The sequence below is a fragment of the Pangasianodon hypophthalmus genome, chromosome 10 (genome assembly GCF_027358585.1).
Source record: "Pangasianodon hypophthalmus isolate fPanHyp1 chromosome 10, fPanHyp1.pri, whole genome shotgun sequence".
In the NCBI taxonomy this organism is placed as follows: Eukaryota; Metazoa; Chordata; class Actinopteri; order Siluriformes; family Pangasiidae; genus Pangasianodon; species Pangasianodon hypophthalmus.
The window spans coordinates 14054409-14078504 of NC_069719.1; the positions used below are offsets into that span (position 1 = coordinate 14054409).

Consider the following 24096-nt stretch of genomic DNA (forward strand, 5'->3'; position numbering starts at 1 on the left):
ATGTCTTTTGGGGGATAATAATAAAAAAAATTTCAGAAAGTTTTTATTCTGTCAACCAATGAGAGACTTCAAATCAAGGCAGATGTGCATATTAATAATAAAATTTGCTTTACAGTTTTTTCACTCAATCACCAGGACACAATAATAATAATAATAATAATAATAATAATAATAATAATAATAACATTCTGATCCACACAAACAATATTTCTGAAAATATCTCAATCCTCACAAAAATGTGAAATGATGTGAAAATGCTCAAATTAGCACGCCAGTCAATTAAACCGTTATTTCAAATGCCTCGATTTTAAGAGCATGCATACTGAGTGGTAGAGAAGCTGAAATGCCAAAAGAAAAACAACAACAACAAAAAACAACATGGACAAAAGTTAACTCATTCATCTTCAGGAACCAGTATCCTGGTCAGCATTATGGTGAGCCAAAAGAAAATAACAAACAAAGACTCATGTGTTGACTGACAATCAGGTGGAAGTACTGCTTAAGGTTACACTTGAATATTACGGGTTTGCCTGGGTCATATCTAAAATTTCCTTTCACAGTATGGTTTGTACAACCGGAGCAGACGATTCAGGAATGCTACATGGTGTATCATATTCTGGCGCTTCTACACGAGGGTGTAATAATACACTGACACTGTGACATCAGTGTTTCTTTTTTTTATTCACATGAAAACAGTGAAAATGGAGTTTTAAAAGTTCTCCACTTTTACCCAAAGTGACCCAAAACTGCTGTGTGGATGGGAGGCTAAAGCAGAGAGAGAGAGAGAGAGAGAGAGAGAGAGAGAGATAGTAGAGAGAGAGAGAGAGAGAGAGAGAGAGAAAGACAGGCAGACAGTAGAGTGAGAGAGCGAGAGAGAGACAGAGAGAGACAGACAGACAGACAGAGAAAGAGACAGACAGAAAGAGACAGACAGAAAGAGACAGAGAGAGAGAGACAGACAGACAGACAGAGAGAGAGACAGAGACAGACAGACAGACAGACAGAGACAGAGCGAGAGACAGACAGACAGAGAGAGACAGAGAGAGACAGAGTGAGAGAGAGAGACATACGGACAGTGAGACAGAGAGGGAGACAGACAGACAGAGACAGAGAAAGACAGAAAGACAGACAGAGAGAGAGAGAGAGAGACAGACAGACAGAGAGAGAGAGACAGACAGACACAGAGAGAGACAGACAGCGAGATAGAAAGACAGAGAGACAGACAGACAGAGAGAGAGAGAGAGAGAAAGAGAGAGAGAACATTTTCAGTGATATCTTTATACATGTGTGTATTAGAATGTAGTAGCATGAGCCCAATGGCCTTCCATAGACTGCTGTGCCTTTAAGAGCTTGACTGCTGTAACCGCAGGCAGAGCAGTAGCTATGGCGGAGTGTACGAGATCAAGCTCAGGTCTCCCTTCTTCAGGAGACATGACTTCACTGGCACGGGCTCTATCCCACACCACTTTATCCCAGCTCGACCAGTCGGACGCGTTTCAGTCGCAGTCGTCTCTGTACAGGATGGGAGCCTCTCGGAGGAGAAGAATATCAGCGGGTCAAAGCGTGGACTCTGTGGATGTGAGTCCGAGCGCTGAGGCGCGCGTGCTGGTTATCAACACCGGAGGGACAATAGGAATGATGTACCACAATGACGGTAAAGCCACTCACCCACAGTGCTTTGCGTTTTCTCTTCAATAACCACGCACGCTGTTAGAGGTGATTTTATTTATTTATTTATTTATTTATTCATTCATTCATTCATTCATTCATTCATTCCCTGTAAAGACACACGTGAAGACTGAGGGGATGGAAGTACCTGTAGATTGGTAATGCTCTGTAATTGCGTGCACGCGCACATGTTTTGCTTTTCATTTGTCAGTGCACGCACTTCACAGGAAATGACTACATCCTTTTCGAAGTTGCATGGTCGTCATCATGATCAGTCATGCCTAGCTTAAGCTAACACTTTATCTTCCTTCAAACACAGCTAGGGCTTCATTTTTCCCAGCCAGTGACTTGCATACCCAAAGCCTAGAGTGCAGCTGCATATGTAAATGTCTGCTGTTAAACATACCAATCATCATATCCTGCTGTGCCACATCCCCCCCTTGTGTTTTTTTTAGCTGCTTGGCTTACAGTCAAAATCAAAATGAACTCCCAGGTCAAAGATAGACATCAGTTAAAAAAATAATAAAATAAATAAAAAATAAAAAAAATTAACTCCTGCATGATCTTGTATTTACATCTAACATCTAATTGCTAAATCTTTTTGAAGCCTTGGCAACATGTAGACCACAAGTCTAGTTGCTGAGATTAACATCATTATTAAATGTCAGTTTATATGACATAATTAATTAATTATTGACCAGAGGTCCTGTTTGTAAGTCCAAGGTTATGTTGTGGGCAAAAGCTGCCAGCCCTTTCACATCCTGTTGTATATTTAGACTCTCTATAGCTTGTCCAAAGTTGTCTCAGGTTACATTCCCAACCGGCCGCAACTGAAAGCTCCATACACACCGGTCACACCAATGGAAGCGACTAACTGCTTTCGCTGTGTCATGTTTAAAGGAACGATTTGGGGAGCATTCACATAAATATAAATTCTCCCCCTTGCCTCAAGCAAGAACATTTGCATCTACAGTTTTACACTGGATTCTTGTGACCAACAAGTAATTACTGGTAATGAATGCCAAATAGTGATGGTGAAATGTGCGTGCAAAAAGCAACAGATGTCCTGTACTATAATTGCAATAGATGTTAGCATGGTGAACTTACAAGCCAACCACAAGATGTTTAGCTAGTTTATTAAAGTTGTGTTACACAGAAGACATGTTTTGGAAAATTGTGAGTTGACCAAAGATTTGAAGTTAGTGTGCATTATTATGGTACAAGTACTTGTCCTCTTGTCGTCTCTGTTACAGTGCTGTGTCCGGAACCCAATGCCCTGGTTAAAGCTCTACGCAAACTTCCCATCCTGCATGACGAGCAATATGCTCAGCAAACCAGACTCTATGAGTACTACGATCCTCCTGAGAACACACTGGTGCTGCCGTAAGTATAGGCACACATGCGCACACACACATACACACTGTCAGCATGGTTTAGAGAAACGTTTCTTAGAGATGTACTGTATGTAAGACTTCCACAATTATTACATAATCACACAATTGCAATTGTTTGATTTGGATTATTTGCAGAGGTGTCAACAAGTATGACATTTATGATATTTGATCCCTTGTAACAGCAACATGGGAGACACCTGAAGACTTTTCTGCTTTCTTGGTCAGACCAAACACGAATAAATTTTACCCGGCGGAAAAGCCAGGTTACTGAAGGAGAAAGTTGTTACTTTATGGAGGTGAACTTTGACTTGTCTCTTTGGTTTCGCTGAAATAGTAAATGTGTGATAAAAACAACAAACGAGACAAATAAAACATCAACTGCAGTAATTGTCAGCCCAAATTTCATCATTGTGACACGCCTACAGGTGTGGACATCTTATAGCTAATCATTAACATGGATATTCCTCAGTTAAATAAATAAATAAACGTGTTATTTAATGGAAGCTGTCATCCTTGTCCCAGAACAATGATTATATTATGGCCCTGGTGAGCTTTTGAAGTATCTAAATTGAAACAAAAGAACAGTCTGTGCTTTTTGAGACAGAGTATCTAATTACAAGCTAAATACAAGCCTTCCTTCTGCCTGTACATTCTTTTATTTTTGGTCACTCACAGAAACTGGACAGTTGAAGATTAGGAAAAAAAAAATCACGTGGTCTTTTTTCAGTCTTCAACTGTCCAGTTTGGGTGAGTCTGTGCCCATGATAGCCTCAGATTCTTGTTCTTGGCTGACAGAAGTGGAACCTGACATGATCTTCTGCTGTTGTAGCCCATCCACCTCAAGGTTCGATGTTTTGTGCATGCTGAGATGCTCTTCTGCTCATCTGTTGTAGAGAGTGCATATTTGAGTTACTATGGACTTCCTGTCAGCTCAAACCAGTCTGGCCATTCTCCTCTGATCTTTCTCATCAACAAGGTGTTTCAGCCTGCAGACCCTCCTCTCACGGGATGTTTTTGTTTTTTCGCACCATTCTGTGTAAACTTCAGAGACTGTTGTGTGTGAAAATCCCAGGAGATCAGCAGTTTCTGAAATGTTCAAACCAGCTCATCTGGTACCAACAACCATGCCATGGTTAAAGTCACAAAGATCACATTTTTCCACATTCTGATGTCTGATGTGAACATTAACTGAAGCGCTTGACCTGTATCTTCATGATTTTATGCATTGCGCTGCTGCCACATTAATGATTGGAAAACTACATAAATGATTAGGTGTACAGGTGTTCCTATTAAATTGGAGGATGAGTAACCTTAGAAAAGGTAGATGTGCAAAACTCACTAGTTGACTCACTAGTCGGCAGGTTGGCCCACTAATTATATTTTTATATAATAATATAATGTATTTTTATATTATAATTATATTATATATTATACAGGACTTGTTATAACCCATTCATAACATGGAGACACACTTCTCAATGTATATTTTGTTTCACAGTCACTGCAGAGAGCCAAATTGTACTGATTCACTTAGTAAATTAATTATATTTAACCAGCCACTTTTGGTGCCACTCACTGTCTGAAATATATATATGATGTAATAATAAATCATTTCAGATCTTTTTCCACATTTAATGTGATATAGCAACCAACAAAATGTAAGTGAAAAACAAATATTTTAGTAAAAGAAAAACTGGGTTGCACAAATGTGCATACTAGGGGGATTATAACTGTGCCCAGAATTAATCAATTACATTCAAACTGATGTTCAAAATTATCCTACAGCAACAGTAAAGGAGCTGCAGGAATATCTGCCAAGTTCGGATCACCCCCTGAATGTGACAACAATCTCTGTGCTGATGGAGATTGTACTGATGGGGACTGGGGCTGTACTCAAGATTGAGGGAATAATATGAATCTATGATGCCACAAAACCTGCAGGCCTCTGTTGGACAGGTGAAGAGGAGGAAAAAATTTACCTTCCAGCAAGATAAATCCAAGTCAGCAAAGGAATGGCTTCAGAAGAAGAAGATTAATGTTTTGGAATGGCCCAGTCAGAGCCCAGATCTAAATCCTACTGAAAACCTGAGAAGTGACATGAAGAGGGCTGTGCACGGGAGTTCCCCTCACAATTTGATAGATCTGGAGCATTTTTGCAAGGAAGAGTGTAATAAAATAGCCAAATCAACATGTTAGGTTGATAGATTCTTAGCCAAAAAGACTCATGTGTTAGGTTGATAGATTCGTAGCCAAAAGGAGTGCTGTATTACAAGCAAAAGGTGCTTTAACAAAGAATAAGTTAAGGGGTGTACACACTTACGCAACCAGGCTATTGTAAGTTTTTTCTTTTGACTTTTTTTCATCCTAGAAAAGATCTAAGAAGTGGAAAACATGATGATATGATTTATTTTGGTTTATTTATTTATTTATTTATTTATTTATTTTACATCACATACATCTGTAATTTAAATTTTTTTTAAAGGAGTTTGTAGACTTTTTATATCCACTGTATAATATCCAGGTAAAGTGTATAAGAATCTTAGACAATAAATTCATGGAGTGTTGCTATTGTGAAGCTAGTAGCACTGTAATTACAGTACACAAAAGGTGAGGATTTGAGCCGTTGGTGTAGTGTACTGTATTTCAGGCTGTAATGTTTATGTTAGAGGCTCACCAAAAAGTGACAGCAAATGTGACATTTCAGACTGGATCTGCAGAACTTTAGGTTTAAGTGTCATTGTCTTTTAAGGCCAACAGAGGGCGCTGTGTACTTAAGTTTGTGTATTTCACCTTACTTACTTCCCAAAAGTCTTCTTTAGGACCTCAGTCTAAACCTGTATGTGTTGTTTTGACAGGATGCCAACTCACCATGCTGATGAACTATCTCAAAGGTCCTGTAGTACTGGTACTGGTACTGGTAGCATAGTGTTTATCCTTTTGCAGTCTGTGTGCTTGTGTGTGTGCATGTGTGTATATGAATTAGCTTGATTTGCTCAGTGTCTGTTTCAGGAGAAAATGGAGTATGGACTGCTGGAATGGTTATATAAGGCGTCTGGCTTCAGTGATGTTGCTTAGCAAAAGTGTTGTGTCTTATAACTATTCATTATCAACACGTCTATAAGCATTCTTTCAAATTTTAGCTGTTTAAAAAGTTTCAGGATTTCCTTATTTTTTAAAATTTAGCTGTCTACATGTTATTTGTCCTGAAACAGTGAGATAATATGCATTTTGATGTACTCACACAACAGTGTGTTATTACGCTTTAGTTCATTAACCTTAAATAACAAATCATTCGGTAGTGATAATAAATATTTGATATGGATTTCATCACAACTGGTAATGGCAATATATGAAACAACATAAGTTATGGTCTGTTTCAGATCAATGTGCTACCTGTAGAAATGGCGGCATGTGGTAGAGAATCAAGATGGTAGAGAGGAGATTACATAATCTGTCACAATATGCCTTGAGTAATCCTTAGTTTCAGCTGTAACAGCAAGAGGACCCTTGCGGTTCCTCATCTTATAACTAAATCTCACACCTCAGTGACATCAGGCTGATTTGTGTACAGCTGTAGCTCAAGTTAAGCTTCAAAAATCACGCCATGTGCTTCAGCATCAGGGGGTCTGCCGGAGATGGCCTGTGCTGGCGGATAGCACAGAGCTGCAGTCTGAGCTGTGTCCTAAGCATGTTTGATCTCTCTGTGTTTGCATGGAGTCTTGCTGGGCTGATTGGTGCGGTGTCTGATATCAGGAGACCACATGGGGGCCAGATACTTGCCATATTCCCCAAAGCTTTGAGTCTTCTCCCAGGGTTGGACAGAGATTGAACTAGTGGGGTGTCACGGCATGCCTAATCTCCAAGCATACAGAGATGTGGCGGTTCGGTCGTATATAGGCTCACGTACACACACACACACACACACACACACACACACACGCACACACACAGTCACTGAAGCTACAAGGCCATTTGATATGACTATCAGCTCCCCTCTTCCCACTTAACGTTTTGGATGTGTGTAATTAAATCAAGTGGACATTATGTTATGGGTTATGTATCAGATAATAAAATATCAAAAACAATAAAGGATTAATCACAGCACTCTCAGAAAAAAAGCGTACTAAACTGTAACCTTCCTTGTCACTGGAGTGGTACCCTCAAGCGTACACCATTTGTTTGTTTAGTATCTGTCTTTTACCCTGAAAAGTGTATATGGTGTGTGGTTATAGCTTTACTTTAAAAGGTAATTACAGTAATGGATCTTAAATCTTTTTCAAATGTACGCTATTATCTACATTACTAAAGATAAGCGTACCTCCCCAGCAACATAGACAGTTACAGTTTAGTACTTTTTTTTTTGCTGAGAGTGTATTTCACTATATTTGCATGATTTTACATTCTTTCAGTGGTATATTTTGTTTGCAGCAGTAACTGTTGCACTCTTGAATACTCATTGTCTGTTGTGTCTTAACATATAAGCGCATGTTTGTGTCAGTTTTCATATTATCAGTTTGTTTGTGTATGATTTTTTAGCATTATTAATATTATGAGCTGTATTCCCACCTTCTTATATGGTGCTTGCAGTTATGTAAATGGCTAATATCTAGAACATGGAGGGAAGACGTCGAGGGCTTAATCCCATCCTCAGTTTTGGTGGCTTTGCTAAATGCAGCATTGCTCTGCTCCCGCTGTTGTCATTTGATTACCATGTGCTGCCTTTCAAGTGGCCATTGTGGAATTCAACACTAATGACTAGCCTGTGCTTATATCCCAAGATTATATGCAGTCTGCGGCTGTGTATATGCTATAGAGAATAAAAAGTAATGTAGAGTTAATGTAACAGCATTTGCAGTTTTCAAACCTAAACAAACATGATACTATTCAGAATGAATATGCATATACAGTACATACACAGTATAAAAAGATAATACGTTATTAACGGTGAACAATGCTCAAGGAAAAATGTATATCTCAATGTTCTGTCTGTTGTCTTTATTTTTTCATCACTCGTTTCATCTTGTGCAAATTTCCTGCCTCTGGCTCAGCTTGAAAAATGTTAATTTCACCCCCCCACAGGACCCTTGCCAACATTGTTAGCTAAATGAATAATTGGCAGTTTTAATACACTCTGTGTTTCCTGCAGCATCCATCCTTTAGGAATGTCAACACCATACATTTGGGGCTGCTCTTGTGAGCGGAGGCTAATTAAAGCACTAACTGAGCCTTGGCTCATCTGAGAGCTGTTGGAAAAAGAAGGAAGGTTGGGAGGAGTGTGTGTGTGTTTATATGTGTGTGTGTGTGTGTGTGTGTGTGTTACCTCCCTCCCCTGCTGTTCCATTGAGCTGCTGAGCAAGACTTTAGCTGCGCCCCTCTCCGTGTCTGTATTAGAAGATGGGGTGTCATTGGGGTGAGGGGTACTTTTGAAAAGGAGAGATTAAGAAGAGTCTGTTCATCAAGCTATAGACAGCCACACTCCTCTGACAGCTCATCTGTGCACTCAAACATGCCTCGATCAATCTAACACCACTTACGGGCTACATTAATATAAATGCGGGGTTTAGGGTGATGTACCCCCTTTTAATTAGGACAGGGGGTCATGCTAAGATGAATACACCCCATTATGAGGAGTAGTATGCCCCTTAGCTACCCCAACAAACACTTGCCTATCTACATTTGAATGTTTGCTTATCTGTGCTACTTTACGCACACACCCAAATAAGTCCTTTGAAGAATTTTGAGGCTCCCTGCTGATTAAGCAGAAGGCCTCTGAAATCAATTTATTTGGCTGCACGTTCACAATGTGCCCTCAAGCCACACCCTTTTTAGTCCTTTCCTCTCTTATACTCGTGTAGAAAAACTGAACTTGGGCCAACTCTTGTGGTTTTTCTAAAGAGCTACTTTATATGAACAAAGAAAAGAGTATGAGAATCGTTATCAAAGCGTTTTTGTAAATTGAGCCTTTTTAATTGGCTCTTAACTGAGCTTGTTAAGCTTTGCTCACATAAACTATTTGCTCTGGTTAAAGTGTGCTGCTTTGCCAAGCCTGTTATTCACTGTGAGTGAACATGGTTTTGTAATCTCAAAATGGTCTCATTTTGTGTTTTTCTCTGTTTCAATACAGCCTGTCCAAACAGAACAAAAGAATAGTGTATACTGTTATAGAGTATTCTCCGCTGCTGGATTCCTGCAACATGACAACTGATGACTGGGCCACTATTGGAAAAGACATTGAGGTACTTTTTATTCTGCAAAGTACAATCAGTGTCAGTACATCTACAGTACACACCTTACAGCAGCAGTATTCAACCAAATTTGTAAATAAATAGGTATATTTTATTTTTAACAAATATTGACCAGAGTGCTGTACATAGTTAAGAACTTATAAAGCATAGGTATATAGAGAAACAAATGGTCCCCTTATATAAAATCTTTTGCTTGCAAAGGTCCGGTTAAGGAACTATCACGTCAGTGACAACAGTTACCCTTTATTGCTTAACAATTATTGATTAGTTCATGCCTGTAAATAAGACTTTAGGCTTTGAAGAAATGACATATCTGTTTTGAATTTGATGTGGGGAGAATAAACATTTAGTCCTTTATCCATTAGTTTTTAAATATTCTATTTTCATATCCAACACATTTCTTTAAAAAAATCATGTCTTCAGTTTGCTCCAATCAGACAGGAGGAAGTAACTAAAATGAAAAATCTAGGAAAGCCAGTTAAAAACTCTTCCCTTTCTTACCTAATGTGTCTAGCCCTGTAGCTAGTCTCTGTTCTGATGAACTGCCTTCAGCTTAATTATTCACATAAATATATGTGAAGGGATAAATCTCACCAGAGGATCTGCTACAATAGCTGAGCTGGTTCACGTTTAGGAAACTAGAGTTGGTGAACTACGGCTAGTTTTTTTCATACTCTGCTACCAAGTATTTTTCCATGCATTTTGTTGGGTTGCTGAAATACGTTCCTGGCTCCACATCCAGATTATGATCTGCCAGTTAACAACCCCTGCTGTACAGTATACACACACTCCTTTCAGAAGAAAGATGAGCTAAAGGAGAGAAGTAAAATCATTGGATGTGCAATGGAAATGTCAGGATATTATGAACAGAATGATTTACGAAATCCTAATTTTCACCTGTTACATCAGTAAGTCCCAAAATGCTCCTCTAGTTATAACTCAAAGTTACACCTCAGTGACTTTGTGTACAAGTGTGGCTTAAGTCGAACCCATGCCTGAGGTGCGCTGTGAATGTCTACCCAAACACATTTTGCCCTTCACAATCTTCTAAAACTCCCAGGACCCATCGATGCATTCCTCACACAGCTACAAACCTTTCCTGTTACTTTCACAGTAAAAGGTGAATCATGATTAGTAGTTTCTGAATAAAATACTTTAAGATAAACAACTGATTAATAAATGAGATTTTTAAGCAGTTAGACAGAAGGTACCAGTTATTTTCTGTTACCCTTATTTAATTAAGTGGTGCTGAAATTAAAATTTTTCTCCATGTTATCCTCAGAAACATTATGAGAAATATGATGGCTTTGTCATTCTGCATGGTACTGACACTATGGCCTACACTGCCTCAGCTCTGTCCTTCATGTGTGAGCACCTGGGAAAACCTGTCATCCTCACCGGCTCTCAGGTACACAGCTAGTCTTTCACACACACACACAAACACACACACACACACACACACACACTTTACTTTGCTTTTCACATTGATCGGTGGAAGCATAACATTTCACAAGGAAATACTTATTGTTTCTAGTGCTTGAAAAGACAATATTTGTCATTGAGTTTGATGATGAGAGTTTTTATAGCTACTCTGTTGTTCACAGTAATATGTTATTGTATGGTAAAGTACATCATTTTCACTAATGTGATCTCAGTGACCTTGTTGTGTCTGGCAGGTACCAATCTTTGAAATGAGGAATGATGGCAGAGACAACCTGTTGGGGGCGCTGCTGATAGCAGGACAGTTTGTCATCCCTGAGGTGAGCGAGGACTCTTTCGCTTCTACATAAGCAAGACACTGCTGGACAATCAAGCCACTTTTTTATGTAAAGTTGGCTTTAACATAAAGGTTAAATTTTGTATAGATGTTTAAAAATGATTAACCTTGCTCAATATATATTTAATATCTGACTTTTTTTTCTTCAAATAAAATTAAGGAACATACATGCCGTTCTACCAATATGAAGATTGATATTATTAACGTAGTAGTACCAAAATAACATTAGCGTGTAATGTAAATGGACTAAAGTACTAAGCACAAATCACAGAAGTTCATTTTGACCTTTATGTGTGGTGGTGGCTGTTTCTTATTCATGTGGAGTTCCTCAGTGTGTCATTTCTATTGTTAAAAGCAACTGGTGTACATTGAGTCACAGCCACCCCTATGCGACCGGTTCGACAAGTCTGATCAGTTCATCTGCTGATGCAAAGTGTGGCAGAGAAGTCGCTCTGAATCTAGTCCTGAGAAATTCATGCATAACAGCTCACCCGCCCCATAAACCAAGCCATGTCCTCTGATCCAAATTTGTGGTATGACATATAATTAGTTGGAGGCATTGACAGAAATGAAATGAAATGGTTCTTCCATTCTTTCCACACAGGTGTGCCTCTACTTCCATCATAAGCTGTTCCGAGGTAATCGTGTTACCAAAGTGGATGCTGGGAGTTTTGACGCCTTTAACTCCCCCAACCTGGCTCCATTAGCCAACGCTGAAGTTGATATCAAAAGTAATTTGATCTGGTTGACTTAACTTCTCAAATAGAAAAGCAGTTGTCACTTGATTTCTGATCATTTGATCTCTGCCTTCAGTTTTCTGCTCGATTATTGTTTTTATCCTCCCTCTCTGCAGTAAATTGGGACACGGTGTGGAGGGCAAACACAACAGCAAAGTTCAGGGTCAACACACAGATGAACCGCAACGTGGGCCTCCTGCGTTTATTCCCCGGGATCACTGCTGACACTGTAAGATGATGTTCCATTGGATGGGCTTGAGTGTTGATGTCGCACAAGCATGTCTTCTTGATGACCTTAAACAATAGTATTATTGAAGATACATGGCTGCTTTTGTGCAGCGTTTTTGTAGCTGACTTTTGCAACACAGCTGCATAATTTCTGTCTAATTTCATTGTAAAATCTCATGTTCCATTGTATACATATCTGCGCGCGAGATTTGCGGTGTGACAGATTCACTTGCCTGTGACCAGTGTTGATAGCTAAGTAATAAGACAGAGTTATGAGGCATGTCTAATTCTTCACAAAGGAGCGAGGAGTTGGCATTCGTGCTTACACTCTCACTCCAGCTCTCATGAAGAGTGGAGAGGGGGGAAGGAGCACATATTTACTACCTCAATCTGGCTCTTTTGCCACGCTACGCATCGATAGCTTTTTTATCAGCTTTTATAGCCTTAGGGCATTTTTATTCCAGGTTCCTCATATATGGTGTAGATTTTATATGATTCCTTCTCATGTTCATGTAGATAGTTCTCCTTTTATCTACAGAGGAATAGGTCATAGTCAGGGCTGTTATTGAAATGAGGGTAAACGGATGTTGTAGACACTGCTGATTTTTTAAAATATTAAGAATATTTAAGCAGGATCGTTATCGTACAGTAGAAAATGATGAATTCCATTAATGGTTTTAGCAATAGAACATACAGGATATATAATTTATACTTGTATGCTATTATTTATTTATGTATTTGTGCAGATTCGTGTGTGCAGATTTGTGCTTTTTGGAGTTGATTTTACTTGAGAAAGCAATACGTCTCTACTTCTGTATGCTATACCACTACAGATGGGTTAGTTTATTGCAAAATCTTCTCGCACTCTGCAGCGCTAAGGGGTAACATATAACTGCAGCTCTCAGGTAGGGAGTGTGCATGTGATAGCTGTCCTTGGCTGGTCAGGTGGTTAGGAGAGACTCCAGATGTGCTACAGTGAAGTGGGGGTTGACAAGATTTTAATTCAATCTCCAGCATCGTTAATTCCTCTCTCTCTGGGACTATTGGGCCAAACAGGCTCTTAAGTGTGGCAGTGTGGTGGAGTGATTGTGGCGTTCCCTGTGGGACGCTTTACAGCAGAGGGCAAAATTAAGACGCTGTGCTCACAGTATTCGTCAGTGCATTTGGTGGCATGAGACGTTGCTGATAACTAGCACTTTATCTTTGGATCATGCTTTTCAGTAATTAGGCTTAACATATCTGATATAGTGTCTGTGTTATTGTATCTACAGTTGAACTTAACAACTTAATGAATTGCCTGTTTGATTTGAACATAAACAAGAGGACCAATATTAGTATACCCAATCACTTGTTTGGCCAGGTTCGAGCCTTCCTACAGCCACCCATGGAGGGGATTGTGCTGGAGACCTATGGCAGCGGTAATGCCCCCGATAACCGCGCAGACCTGCTGGAAGAGTTCCGGAAAGCTACTCAAAGAGGAGTTATCATAGTCAACTGCACCCAGTGCCTCCGAGGCTCTGTCACCACATCATACGCCACTGGAAAGGTGTGTATGTGGGTGCACATGATCCTGTGTGTATGTGTCAATGTCGTGCAGAGACATTTTAGTGATTGTTTAACGGCAGAGTCAGTGATTAGAAGGTGAAGCTAGAACACTTTATTAAATATTTGGTGAAGTCCTCCTCAGGTAGCTTCAATAAAATATGTGCTCAGCGGAGAAACTCGAGTATTTGTTGCACCCCATATTCTTTGAACAGGAGTAAAAAAAATAATGATGTGGTCCACAAACATCACAACTAATTAGGGCAGGAAGGCATCTCTACATGCTTATTAATCATGATGCCTGTTAATTCAGAAAGGTCAGTGTCTTGCACTAGTATTCAGGTGTGATAGCTTAGTCTGTTGTTTTTGGGTATGGTTTCGGAGGGAACACTGTAGGGAGGGGTGTATTTTTAAAATTTTAGTTTTCAGCTTTAGCTTCAGCTAATGTCCACAAAAACAACAACAATATTAATGCTTGCTCCTAGATGTGTGAACTAATGGACAAGGTAAGTATAATGAATACCGTTTTGTACATTTGTTCATGCACACTACTAGTAGACAGGTGTACAGAATGAATATTTGTTTGCTACTGATGTGTAGTCTGGTTCAGTTTAGTAAGTTATTAATGTGACTATCTATAAGCTTTAGTCTTTCACAATGAATTAGTGCTATTCAAATCCACCTGATGACTCTAAGCTCTTTTAATGAAGCCCTAAATCAGCTAAAACCATCCTATAACCAGCTTGGCTGCTTTAATAGAATTTAAATTATTATTTCTTTTAATTGGTCTATAATTCCACTATGCCCTTTTCTCAGGCCCTGAGTGATGCTGGATTGGTACCTGGGGGTGATATGACTCCAGAAGCTGCTCTGTCTAAACTCTCCTACGTACTGGCCAGGAAAGACCTCGTCACACAAGAGAAAAAGAAGGTATTCTGGACTTTACACTGTAACCTGATATTTAGATTCATAATAGAGTGCCTTCACAAGTTGGATCACACCTAATGCACAGTCCTCAGGGAAACCAAGCCCCATGACAGTTTTATTCCAACTCTTAAAAGAGCTGCTGAGCCAGTTAATTATGACTGCTTCAGTTTAATTAATGTCTTAGGTGTGTGAGAGGTGGACTGGCAGAAGCCTCTCATGTGGATCCTTTTATAGTCATTTATGCAGTATTGTATACATCAGACCTTTTTGGCATACAGATGTTGAGCCGAAATCTGCGTGGTGAGATGATTGCTCACCTGGAGGGGGCCAAGCTGACGCTCAGTGACAGTCGCTTCATTCAAGTCATTGCTAAATCCCTCAGCATCAGCTGCAAAGAGGTGTGGCACCCGAGCTTGTTTTGATTCAATACACATTTCATTCTTGGAAAATTTAAGCCTTACATTCAGTGCCTCAGGATCACATTCTCTAGTTTTGCACGGTAAACGACAATGAAAGTTGTGACTGTTGTAAACATTGCTGTCTTCAGGAACTGGAAGCTATCCGTGATGCCCTGACCCCGACGTTAGCCTGCGCTGCTGCTAAGATTGGTGATATTGAGGCCCTGGAGGCAATTAAAGAGATGGTAAGGCTTTCTCCAGACTCTCTGTCCTGGTATCAAAGAGCTCATCTCTGAGCTCAATCTCTGAGCTGAGCTTATCTTTACTTTATGGAGTTTCAGACTGTGTTTATCAAGCACATCAGATACAATAGTCATTCAGACTGCAGTCTGGAATGGAATGGCTCTACCCTGTCACCGTTTCCTCTAAGCACTCTCATTTCTTCAGTCAACTCCCGAGACCTGTTTTTAGACCAGTTTTCACACCTGTTTTAGACCAACACACACACGCAAAGGCGACATTTTTCTGAAGTGCCACGTAGATCTAAAAGTGAATTTACTCCTGAGTTCCTAGCAGTGGCATGCACTAAATTTGCTGGGTTTGTATTTGAGTTTGGTTTGATGTGAACATACGTTATCTTTTCCTGACTGTATCCTTGTACCCAAAATCCATTTCCATTCCATGCACCCACCATAGATAATAGCCATCTATGTAGTTGAACATACAGTATATATGTGTGCGTAAGTTTGTGTCAAGAAGCAACGTACCTGCCGTGTTATCTCTCAGAGAAAACATTGCTATCATGCTACCCTTGATTAAACAGAAGAGGGGAAACCAAACGTGTTTCTGTCTTGTCTAGGTAGAGGTCATTTTGAGATAAGGCCCCTAATGCACTGATGAGATGGCAGCCAACCCATGTTTGAAAAGACCTGCCACTGATAACCTTGCTTTCCATATCCATACACTTGTGCAATTGACTTTAGCACCATGTTTTTTAGAATAAGCAATCAAGGCTACGAGTGGCACTTTGAATTTTGCCTCAGGGCTGAACTGAAATATCTGAATGCTTTGTAATAAAATCTAGTTTTCTACTTCATGTATAGATGAATAAAGTGGAAAAAAACAAATTGATTAGTAAGGTGTTGGGCCACCACAAGCCACCAGAACAGATTCATTGCTCCTTGGCATAAATAACCCTAAAGCTATAAATTAAACTAGAAATTAAACACTAACACAGGTAATTTTGAAAATATTAATTTTCATACTTCATCCTTGTGCTCTTGTGGATTTGGTCTTGATGATGATTTAAAAAAAGCTCAATCTCTTAAGCAGTTTGATGTATGCAGTCAAGAGTTAATACAAGAGTTAAAAAAAATTAAATAAGAATAAAAAATAAAATCTAGAATAAAAATCCACATTTATATCACTATCAGAAATATAATTTCATTGTTTGTCTTTTAATATTTTAACACTTTTTTGATCATTGTTGTTGCTTGTAATAATGAATAAAACATCTGTAAAACACACATTACATTATGATTTGCTGACTTTTTTGAACGTATGATTAACTTTGCACTCAACTGTATGTAACCTGTCATAACTAACACAATTGGCACTGATTTATTTGCTTAGTTTTGTCATAATAATACCAAAGTTTGAGCTTGTGATTTTTTTTGAAATGGTTGAGTGCTCTTTCTACAGGGAGGTAATTTGAGCATGGAAGACTATGATGGCCGGACTCCTCTCCATATCGCAGCCTGCGAGGGTCACCTCAAATTAGTGCAGTATTTACTGAGCCAGGGAGCCACCGTCTATGCCAAAGATCGCTTTGGGAACACACCTCTTCTAAACGCTGTTCGTTTCAGGTAAGATGGTAAATATACTGTACATTCAGTTCCATCATTGTTGGCACTCTTGGTCAAGATAGGTAAAAAAAAAATTTACGAAAAATGTCAGTGGTTAATTAGGTCTCACACTGAAAATATGTGGGAAAATTAATCTTTAATTGAATTCAATTAATTCTAAGAAGATAAAGAAAATCCCTTATCATGTGTCACAACTTAAAAAAAATTATGAGCAGAATGTAACTGAAGCAGATTCCCATTTATATTTTATTTTAAGTTCACCCTTTTGTGTTTGTCCACGACTTTGTGTTTCACTAGGGTATAAATATGAGATGACACAGAGGCCAAAGTCCCTTAGACGTTCATCAACATGGGGAAGATTAAAGAATACACAAATGCTCACTGTTGTGTATGGTGGAGTACATGTGATGTGTGATGTGATGTGTGTGATGTTGTGGAGATTTTAACTGAAAATCTGGCTGCTTTTGTTAACTGGGTGAAGTTAAAACTTCAGTGACCAGAGAGTCATTTTTACATGACCATCCTAGACCCCTGATCTAAACTCCATTGAAAACCTGTAGGGTGAGCTGAAAAGGAGAGTTCAGAAGGGAAGACCTCAGGGCCTGGAAGATCAGGAGAGATTCTGTATTGAGCATTTCAAGCATTTCAGGACTTAGTGCTGGTATGCTATGCTTTAGTTCAGTTAAAGGTTGGATTTTTCCGATTAGCTAGTTAATCACAAAGACATTTTTTCATAACATTTTTACCCGTTTCTACCAAGGGTGACAATAATTATTGAGCTGCCTGTATATGTTATATAAAATGTGCTTGTGTGTAGACGTGTAAATGGTTTGTGTGTGTGCACGATTGTAGGTCTCGCCATGATGTCTATCTGAATGTCTGTATGCATTTGAAAGTATGCATTGTCGCAAAGGTTCCTGAAAGAAATCGTAGTTATTTAGTTTGTGGGTGAGAGTGCGTGGGTGTCTTGTTTTACAGGTCTGTTATCACATACCATATTTCCTTATTACCTTATGAACAGTGTCAGAGAACCCTCATCGTTTCAGCTTGTTTTTTTTTTGTTTGTTTGTTTTTTTACAGACCACAGTTTTGGTTTGGTAAACGAGTGTATTTCCAGTTAAAATGCCGCTAAAGTTCTGTGTTTACTCCACAATGCAAAAGTTACTCTTCATTTGACATCTCTGTTACTTTGTAATCTTGTTTAAAAAAATCAAGCACATGAACATAACTGCACTAGACTTGTGTCCCAGCCAAGGTGTGTTCCTGACTCAAGCCCAGTGTTCTTGGGATAGACTCAGGATCCACCACGAGCCTACTGATGATGCATGAATTAATGAAATCAACATAGTTAGAGAAAGGATTGTGTTGGATGTCTGACTTGCTTTTTGGCACTGATACGCATTCAGATGGAGAGTTTGTGAAGGCTATTAGGCTGGAGGCTCTCTTGCTTCTGTGGTGCTGCAGTTCTGTTCATCTGTCTGTTTTTCATGAACCACAACCTCGCTGTGTGCTGCTAATACAAACTCCCTCAAACATAAATGCTAGACATACAGCTGGCCTAATTGCACACAATCCTAATGATCAGTGTACGGTCTGTTGAGCACACCAAATGATGGCTTGGCTCAAGAAACTAGGACAGAGTTTCTTTCCTCTTCAATTTCTCCAATGTTACACAGGCTATCAATAGTCTCTCCACATCTCTCTCTGCGGAGACGTTACATACAAACAAACCAGGATGAGATGTCAACCTCATTAAAGGAGGTAGAAGGGAGGGGGTGTAACTAAATTACAGTTGTACACTGCGGGAGTGAGTGTGTGTGTGTGTGCACGTATGTGTGCATGCGTGTGCAGGAATTAGAGAGACTCCTTAAAGGCCTTGCAACAATTATCATTTAATTAGAGTGAGCATGAGACAGTCAGTCACTGGTGCTTATTTTTACTCCCGCTATTATATTTTCGTGGTGTTCTGAGACCTCGGACACATTTCCATTCCTGAGGGAGTGGTTCAGATCTCGGGGAAGCAGTATCGCCATTCTTTGTTAGATTAACGTGTGCTTTTTGTTTTTTGGGAGAGACACCGCTGTTGGTTGTTGCATCCTCTTCCTGGGCAAGGTCACTATTTTTTCGTTTCTAACCAACCACAAAGGTTTAGATTTGCATCAATCGGAGTGCAGTCTGAGTTGCTGTAACATGAAAGATCAGCAGTCAGGGGCAATTTTGGTCTTTAGAAATATTTAAATTGATTCATTTGAAGATGCTTTGCTTCTTGCTTTTATTCAATACAACAGTAACACAAGGTGTCATGTTGCTATAAGGAAGAGAAAAGGAGAATGCTAGAAGGTGTGTTACATAAACCAGCCCTACCTGCTACTCTCTTCATGACTGACAGGTACTATGACTGGTAGAGGTAACTACCAGTCCTGGTAGAGGACTAACTGGATATGCAACAGCCTTGTGACTGAATTACATGGAAACATATACAGCAGGGTAGGGCCAAACTGTAGCCCTGAAATAGATTAGTGGTGGACCACACCTGTCATTATGTGAGAAACATGAATATTTCCAAGCTAAAGCTCAATTTAGGCCTGTCTGGAGAAGCACAGGTTTCATTCTGTATAATGAGACCAGCTTTGGCCCCTTGTTTCTTTCAGCTCTACATTGCCGTGTTGTGACCATCTTACTGAACTGCTGTCACTCTGGGATACAGCCATCTCTTATTTTTTATGTCGTCTGTGGTGTGTTTGTTTGTGGTGTGATGTCTCAACTTGTCTCAGCCTGTCTGCAACCCTGCAGTCACCGTTGTGTTGTAGTATCAGCTACTAAACTCTTGTGCCAACAGTTGCTAAGAGCAAGGGTTAATCAAACATAATCAAACAAACTCTCCTTAGTTTAGTTTCAGATCAGATAGTTAAGTGTCAGATCCAATAAAGAAACAAATATTTCCTTCAAAGTTGAGGTTACTTAATACATTACTTAGACTTTGTGCCATTGCATGCAATTGTATCCATGGAACTTTAGATTGGCTTCAGACAGAAGTGGTTCTCAATTTGGAATTGTATGCTTGATGTCAGAACACTTCAGCGGGGATCATGAAGATGCTGTATCACAGGCAAAACAAGATCTCAGCAGTTCTGGTTTCGACAGCTGTGCATCTGTCTCATATTTTTCTTCTCTCATCTTCTCTCATAGACACAAAGAGGTGGTGAAGCTGCTGAAAAAAACAGGAGCCCATTTTTCTCGTGATGAAATGGAAGATGCTGGAACTGAGTTTTGCAGGTGACACAGACATTAACCCCCACTCCTCCCTTGTGTAGCATTCACGCAGGTTTGACCAGTCATTCAAGGCTTCCTCAAGGTTTTAGAATGTTCCCTAACTACATTACATGCATACAGCACATATATGCCTGGTATTTGAGTTTTAAAATGAATACATGAGCTACACACTTTTATTTCACATTTTCTCCATATAACATTTCCATATAATGGCAAGAAATTCAGACTAACACACTAATTATTATTCTCTCTTGGCTGCTTTATCAAACATTACTTTATGACAGATCATGAAGATGTACATCAAGTTAACAGGACTGTTGTATGCACTTTTCAGTAATCTGTATTTTGTCAAAAAAAGTACACAAAGTAACATGTATTTGTGTGTGTGTGTGTGTGTGTGTGTGTGTGTGTGTGTGCGTCTGTTTGTATCATAGCCTGGCAGCAAATGCAGACTTGGAAGGCTTGGAGATTTGGCACTTAGCTGGAGCTGATCTGACGATGCCAAGTTATAATGGGCAAATAGCCATAGAGGTGGTAAGTATAAGTAGCATCCCTTCTCATGACTCATCTATATATATATATATATATATATGTATGTGCAGCATAAAATACATCAAACTACAAAATACAAAAATCAGTGTATAGGTGTACCTCTCTAGATGTTCAGTATAACCCAGTCTCTATCTTTCTCAGGCCATGCAGTTCAGCAATGAGGAAGCCGTGCAGTTTCTTCAACGAGCTGCTCAGTACAGAGCTCAGGTAATTCTTCCACAAACACACACACACACACACACACACACAGAAATCACCACAGCTTGATCTGAATTACACAGACAATTTCAGACAGATTAAAACAAAGTTCAGTAATGACAAGCAATTTGATTGTTTATTTATTCCTTTTTGCTGCTGCTGTGCACTACACAGCATCAGACAGATGAGGGTTTTGAGGTGAACATTTCTTTTTCCATTCCATTTTATTTCTGAATACCTTTACACAATACCTTTGTGTACAATGTATGCAATGCACTGCATACATTAACATCTGCAGTCATCTGATTACATGAAATGCATAACAAGATATTAATCAAAAGTCTTTCACTGCTCAGAAAGTTACATTGACCTGAGTGAAATGTCATCCTTTTGTCTGTTATGTCCTATGAGCAACTGTGCGTTGTCATGTTACTGTCTTGTAGCATGTGCTGTTTTCTGCATTCATTGTCTTTTCCAGATTTCAATAACTATTTACTTTGCAGGTTTTTGATGAAACTGAAGAGGTAAATTTCAATTTCCTATTCGATTTCTTTCTTATACCAATCAGAATTTTTTTTGTTTGCATCACATGTCTAATATATAGACTATCCTGTATGTATATATATATTCTCACTGATTTTTTTTCTGCTTTGCCTGCCAAATAAAGCTCTTTAGACTGTCTTTGTCTTGACAAAAATGTGACTATGTTTTAAATAGAAGAAATGTTTAGAGTCTGGTTTTTGCTTGTATTTATAGCTCAACATGCAAAGTTTTGGAGGGAAACAGATCACCAACAACTCCTACTTTTAGTGCCTGGTTTGTCATTTTGCCATACTGAGATGACTGAGGCTGTAATATGCTCAGCTAGCATGAACTCTTTCTGTTTTCTAAATCTTTCTATGGTAAAATCTTTACCATAAGTTTCAGCCAAATGATTTGGACACGTTTTCCAGCCTGTCTGTCACTTGCATTCTTTTAATTGTGACGTTGCCAGTTGCTGCTAATTTGCTCATTATATTGATGTTGACAATTAAAGGGTATGAGGATGTAATTTTTTCAACAGTGAGCAGGCCTCATTGCACTGTTCAAATTAAATGATATGACTTGGAGGTAACTTGTGCTTTCCAGAATGCAAAATGGCCCTATATTAATGTTACTTCTCTATGGAATATATATTTCTTATATATATTTAGAAGCCAAAACCTTCATGATTTATGCCTTTCTTTTCCAGAATGGTGAAGTCATCAGTTTTTCAGCTTGTCCACAGAAGTCCTAAGAAGACAATCCCACCAGCACCCTTGCCTTTGTTGTTTTTCATTTGGTTTATTTGTATATTGCTGTTACAGCAGATATTTTCACAAATCAGCTTTACTTTATGAATGAGTAAACCAAACGCGGCAACAGTAAGATGATGGCTTGAGGAAGAAATTTTGAGAGGACTTGGACAGGGGAACATCCACCCTGGGTGACTTTAGATAGTGAATTTTGCTCATGATTAATTAGAGTATAACAGCACCTAGGTCACTTAGAGGATAAGTAAACAGTACTGACTACTCTGCAAATGTACAGGATATTAGGTATGTGTACATTGTGAGTAAGAATATGATATGATATGATATAAGAATATATCCACCCTCCTTTAATCCGCCTTTTTAAAATACCCAATTTGATCTTACATCATTACAATTTGAACAATTTTAATTAGAAAATAAGCCATTTATTTTGCCTCTGAGCTGTACATGTACAGGACTAAGCACACAAATGTGAGTGTATGTATGTTTAGTTATCATGAGTGAATGCCGTTTTATATTACTGAGCAATAATGCTGGAAGAGCTGATGTCATGTCAGTATTAGAAAGTAATAAAGTGTTATTGTCTAAGATGTTTCAGTTCCCAGGGAGGGATACAATATGTATTGTACATTTTAGAACGTGTTTGTGAATAGAGAAACCCATGTTTGGGAACGATTCCAATTCAAATATGCTGTTAAACCATATCTTGTGTAATCAGGTTTGCTTATCATCTCATTAGGATGTCATGAAGTGGAAAGAAAGTCTTATGATTTACACTAGCCAACATTGGTTTGGCTTTTTGCTAATTTATCATCTGCTAATGTGAACTGCCACAAAAGTGTTGTGCAATATTTAGTCACTTTTCAATTCACATCAACATACAGTGTAAAATGTTTTAAAGACACACAAATGTAGTATGACTCAGGTAATATCTGAAAGCTGAGAAGATACACGTTCTTGTTTTGTCCTCATAGGAAAGTAGTCTGTGTATTATTATTATTATTATTATTATTATTATTATTATTATTAATCTTAATCTTAATCATATCATATGAATGTGTATTGTGTAAATCTATGCTTAATGTTAGATAAGCACAAACATGGAAATAAAATATTTTCATCTTAATTGTTTGCATTGCGCTTATTAATTGTTGCTAATGGCTGAATAATGTCTCTCTCTCTCGCTCTCTCTCTCATGAATATACATTTTTACAGTAAATTACATTACAAAGGTGTCATGTCTTAAAATGTGGTACATCTTGAAGTACAAGCTTGTTGATTTAGCTGTTATGTAAAGCCATTTGCCTACTCAAGGAGTTTCACAGAAAATGTAAAATGAATGAGTGCTGTACATGAATGTCAATCATGTTGATGACATTGTATTGCAATGTAAGTTACAGTTATTCTTCTATCAAATTGCTTGCCCCTCCTTAGAATTCATCAACTCTTTTGTTTTAAACAATTTACAGATACCATGAGGATGACATCATGGAAATATAATTTCTATGTACAATTATCTACAGAATTCTTTAATGTATTCATATACCCTAGTGTCTGAAAGATCTGTGTACAGCTAGTAATGAATTTTGTTTTGTCTTGTGTAGAACAATTTGTGGCAAAATGATCAAAAGATATCAAATCATTTAGTATTTAAATTATCACAGTTTTACACAAACATGGCAGTTTGTAGATCGATTTATGGCAAAAGGCAGTGTCATGAATGTACCCAAGGTAAAAGCCTAAGGAGAAAGAGTCTCATCTACTCAGATGAGAAAGAATGTTCATTCGTATATTCTTTTCTTTCTTATAATGTGTGTTCCATTATTCCAGGCCATCTTCTCTGATTTTTATGGAAGCATAGCTGTAAAAAAACATGTAAATATATATTGATAACTTGTAATATACACTATGTGACCAAAAGTTTGTTTGCACCTGACCATCACACCCCATATGTGCTTCTTCCCCAAACTGTTGCCGCATATTGGCAGCACAAAATCGTA

The 24096-nt window shown here is 38.6% G+C and overlaps 1 protein-coding gene across 7 annotated transcripts; it reads left to right on the forward strand.

Moving 5' to 3' along the window:
* The first annotated feature begins 1188 nt into the window (after positions 1-1188).
* aspg (asparaginase homolog (S. cerevisiae)) lies at positions 1189-23222 on the forward strand. Of its 7 annotated transcripts, XM_053237800.1 has the most exons (20): positions 1189-1654; positions 2922-3051; positions 5918-5953; positions 9187-9298; positions 10590-10715; positions 10984-11067; positions 11689-11815; positions 11938-12050; positions 13410-13595; positions 14408-14521; positions 14797-14916; positions 15066-15161; positions 16618-16781; positions 19971-20057; positions 20489-20588; positions 20748-20813; positions 20979-21002; positions 21308-21328; positions 21561-21620; positions 22036-23222. In XM_053237800.1, exons 1-19 carry the CDS (start codon positions 1384-1386, stop codon positions 21612-21614), a joined length of 2031 nt encoding a protein of 676 aa, XP_053093775.1. In that variant the 5' UTR covers positions 1189-1383; the 3' UTR covers positions 21615-21620; positions 22036-23222. The 7 variants fall into 7 exon arrangements, with proteins under 7 accessions (XP_053093775.1, XP_053093776.1, XP_053093777.1 ...); XM_053237801.1 differs by lacking the exon at positions 21561-21620 and having other exon boundaries at positions 1190-1654; XM_053237802.1 differs by lacking the exon at positions 20979-21002 and having other exon boundaries at positions 1191-1654.
* The last annotated feature ends 874 nt before the right edge of the window (positions 23223-24096 follow it).

Excerpts from the sequence above, each read along its gene's own strand:
- aspg (XM_053237800.1), top strand. The coding sequence starts at position 1,384 with ATGGCGGAGTGTACGAGATCAAGCTCAGGTCTCCCTTCTTCAGGAGAC. Across the intron at positions 1,655-2,921 it reads AATGATGTACCACAATGACG|TGCTGTGTCCGGAACCCAAT; the intron begins GTAAAGCCACTC and ends TCTCTGTTACAG. Across the intron at positions 20,058-20,488 it reads GCTGGAACTGAGTTTTGCAG|CCTGGCAGCAAATGCAGACT; the intron begins GTGACACAGACA and ends TTTGTATCATAG.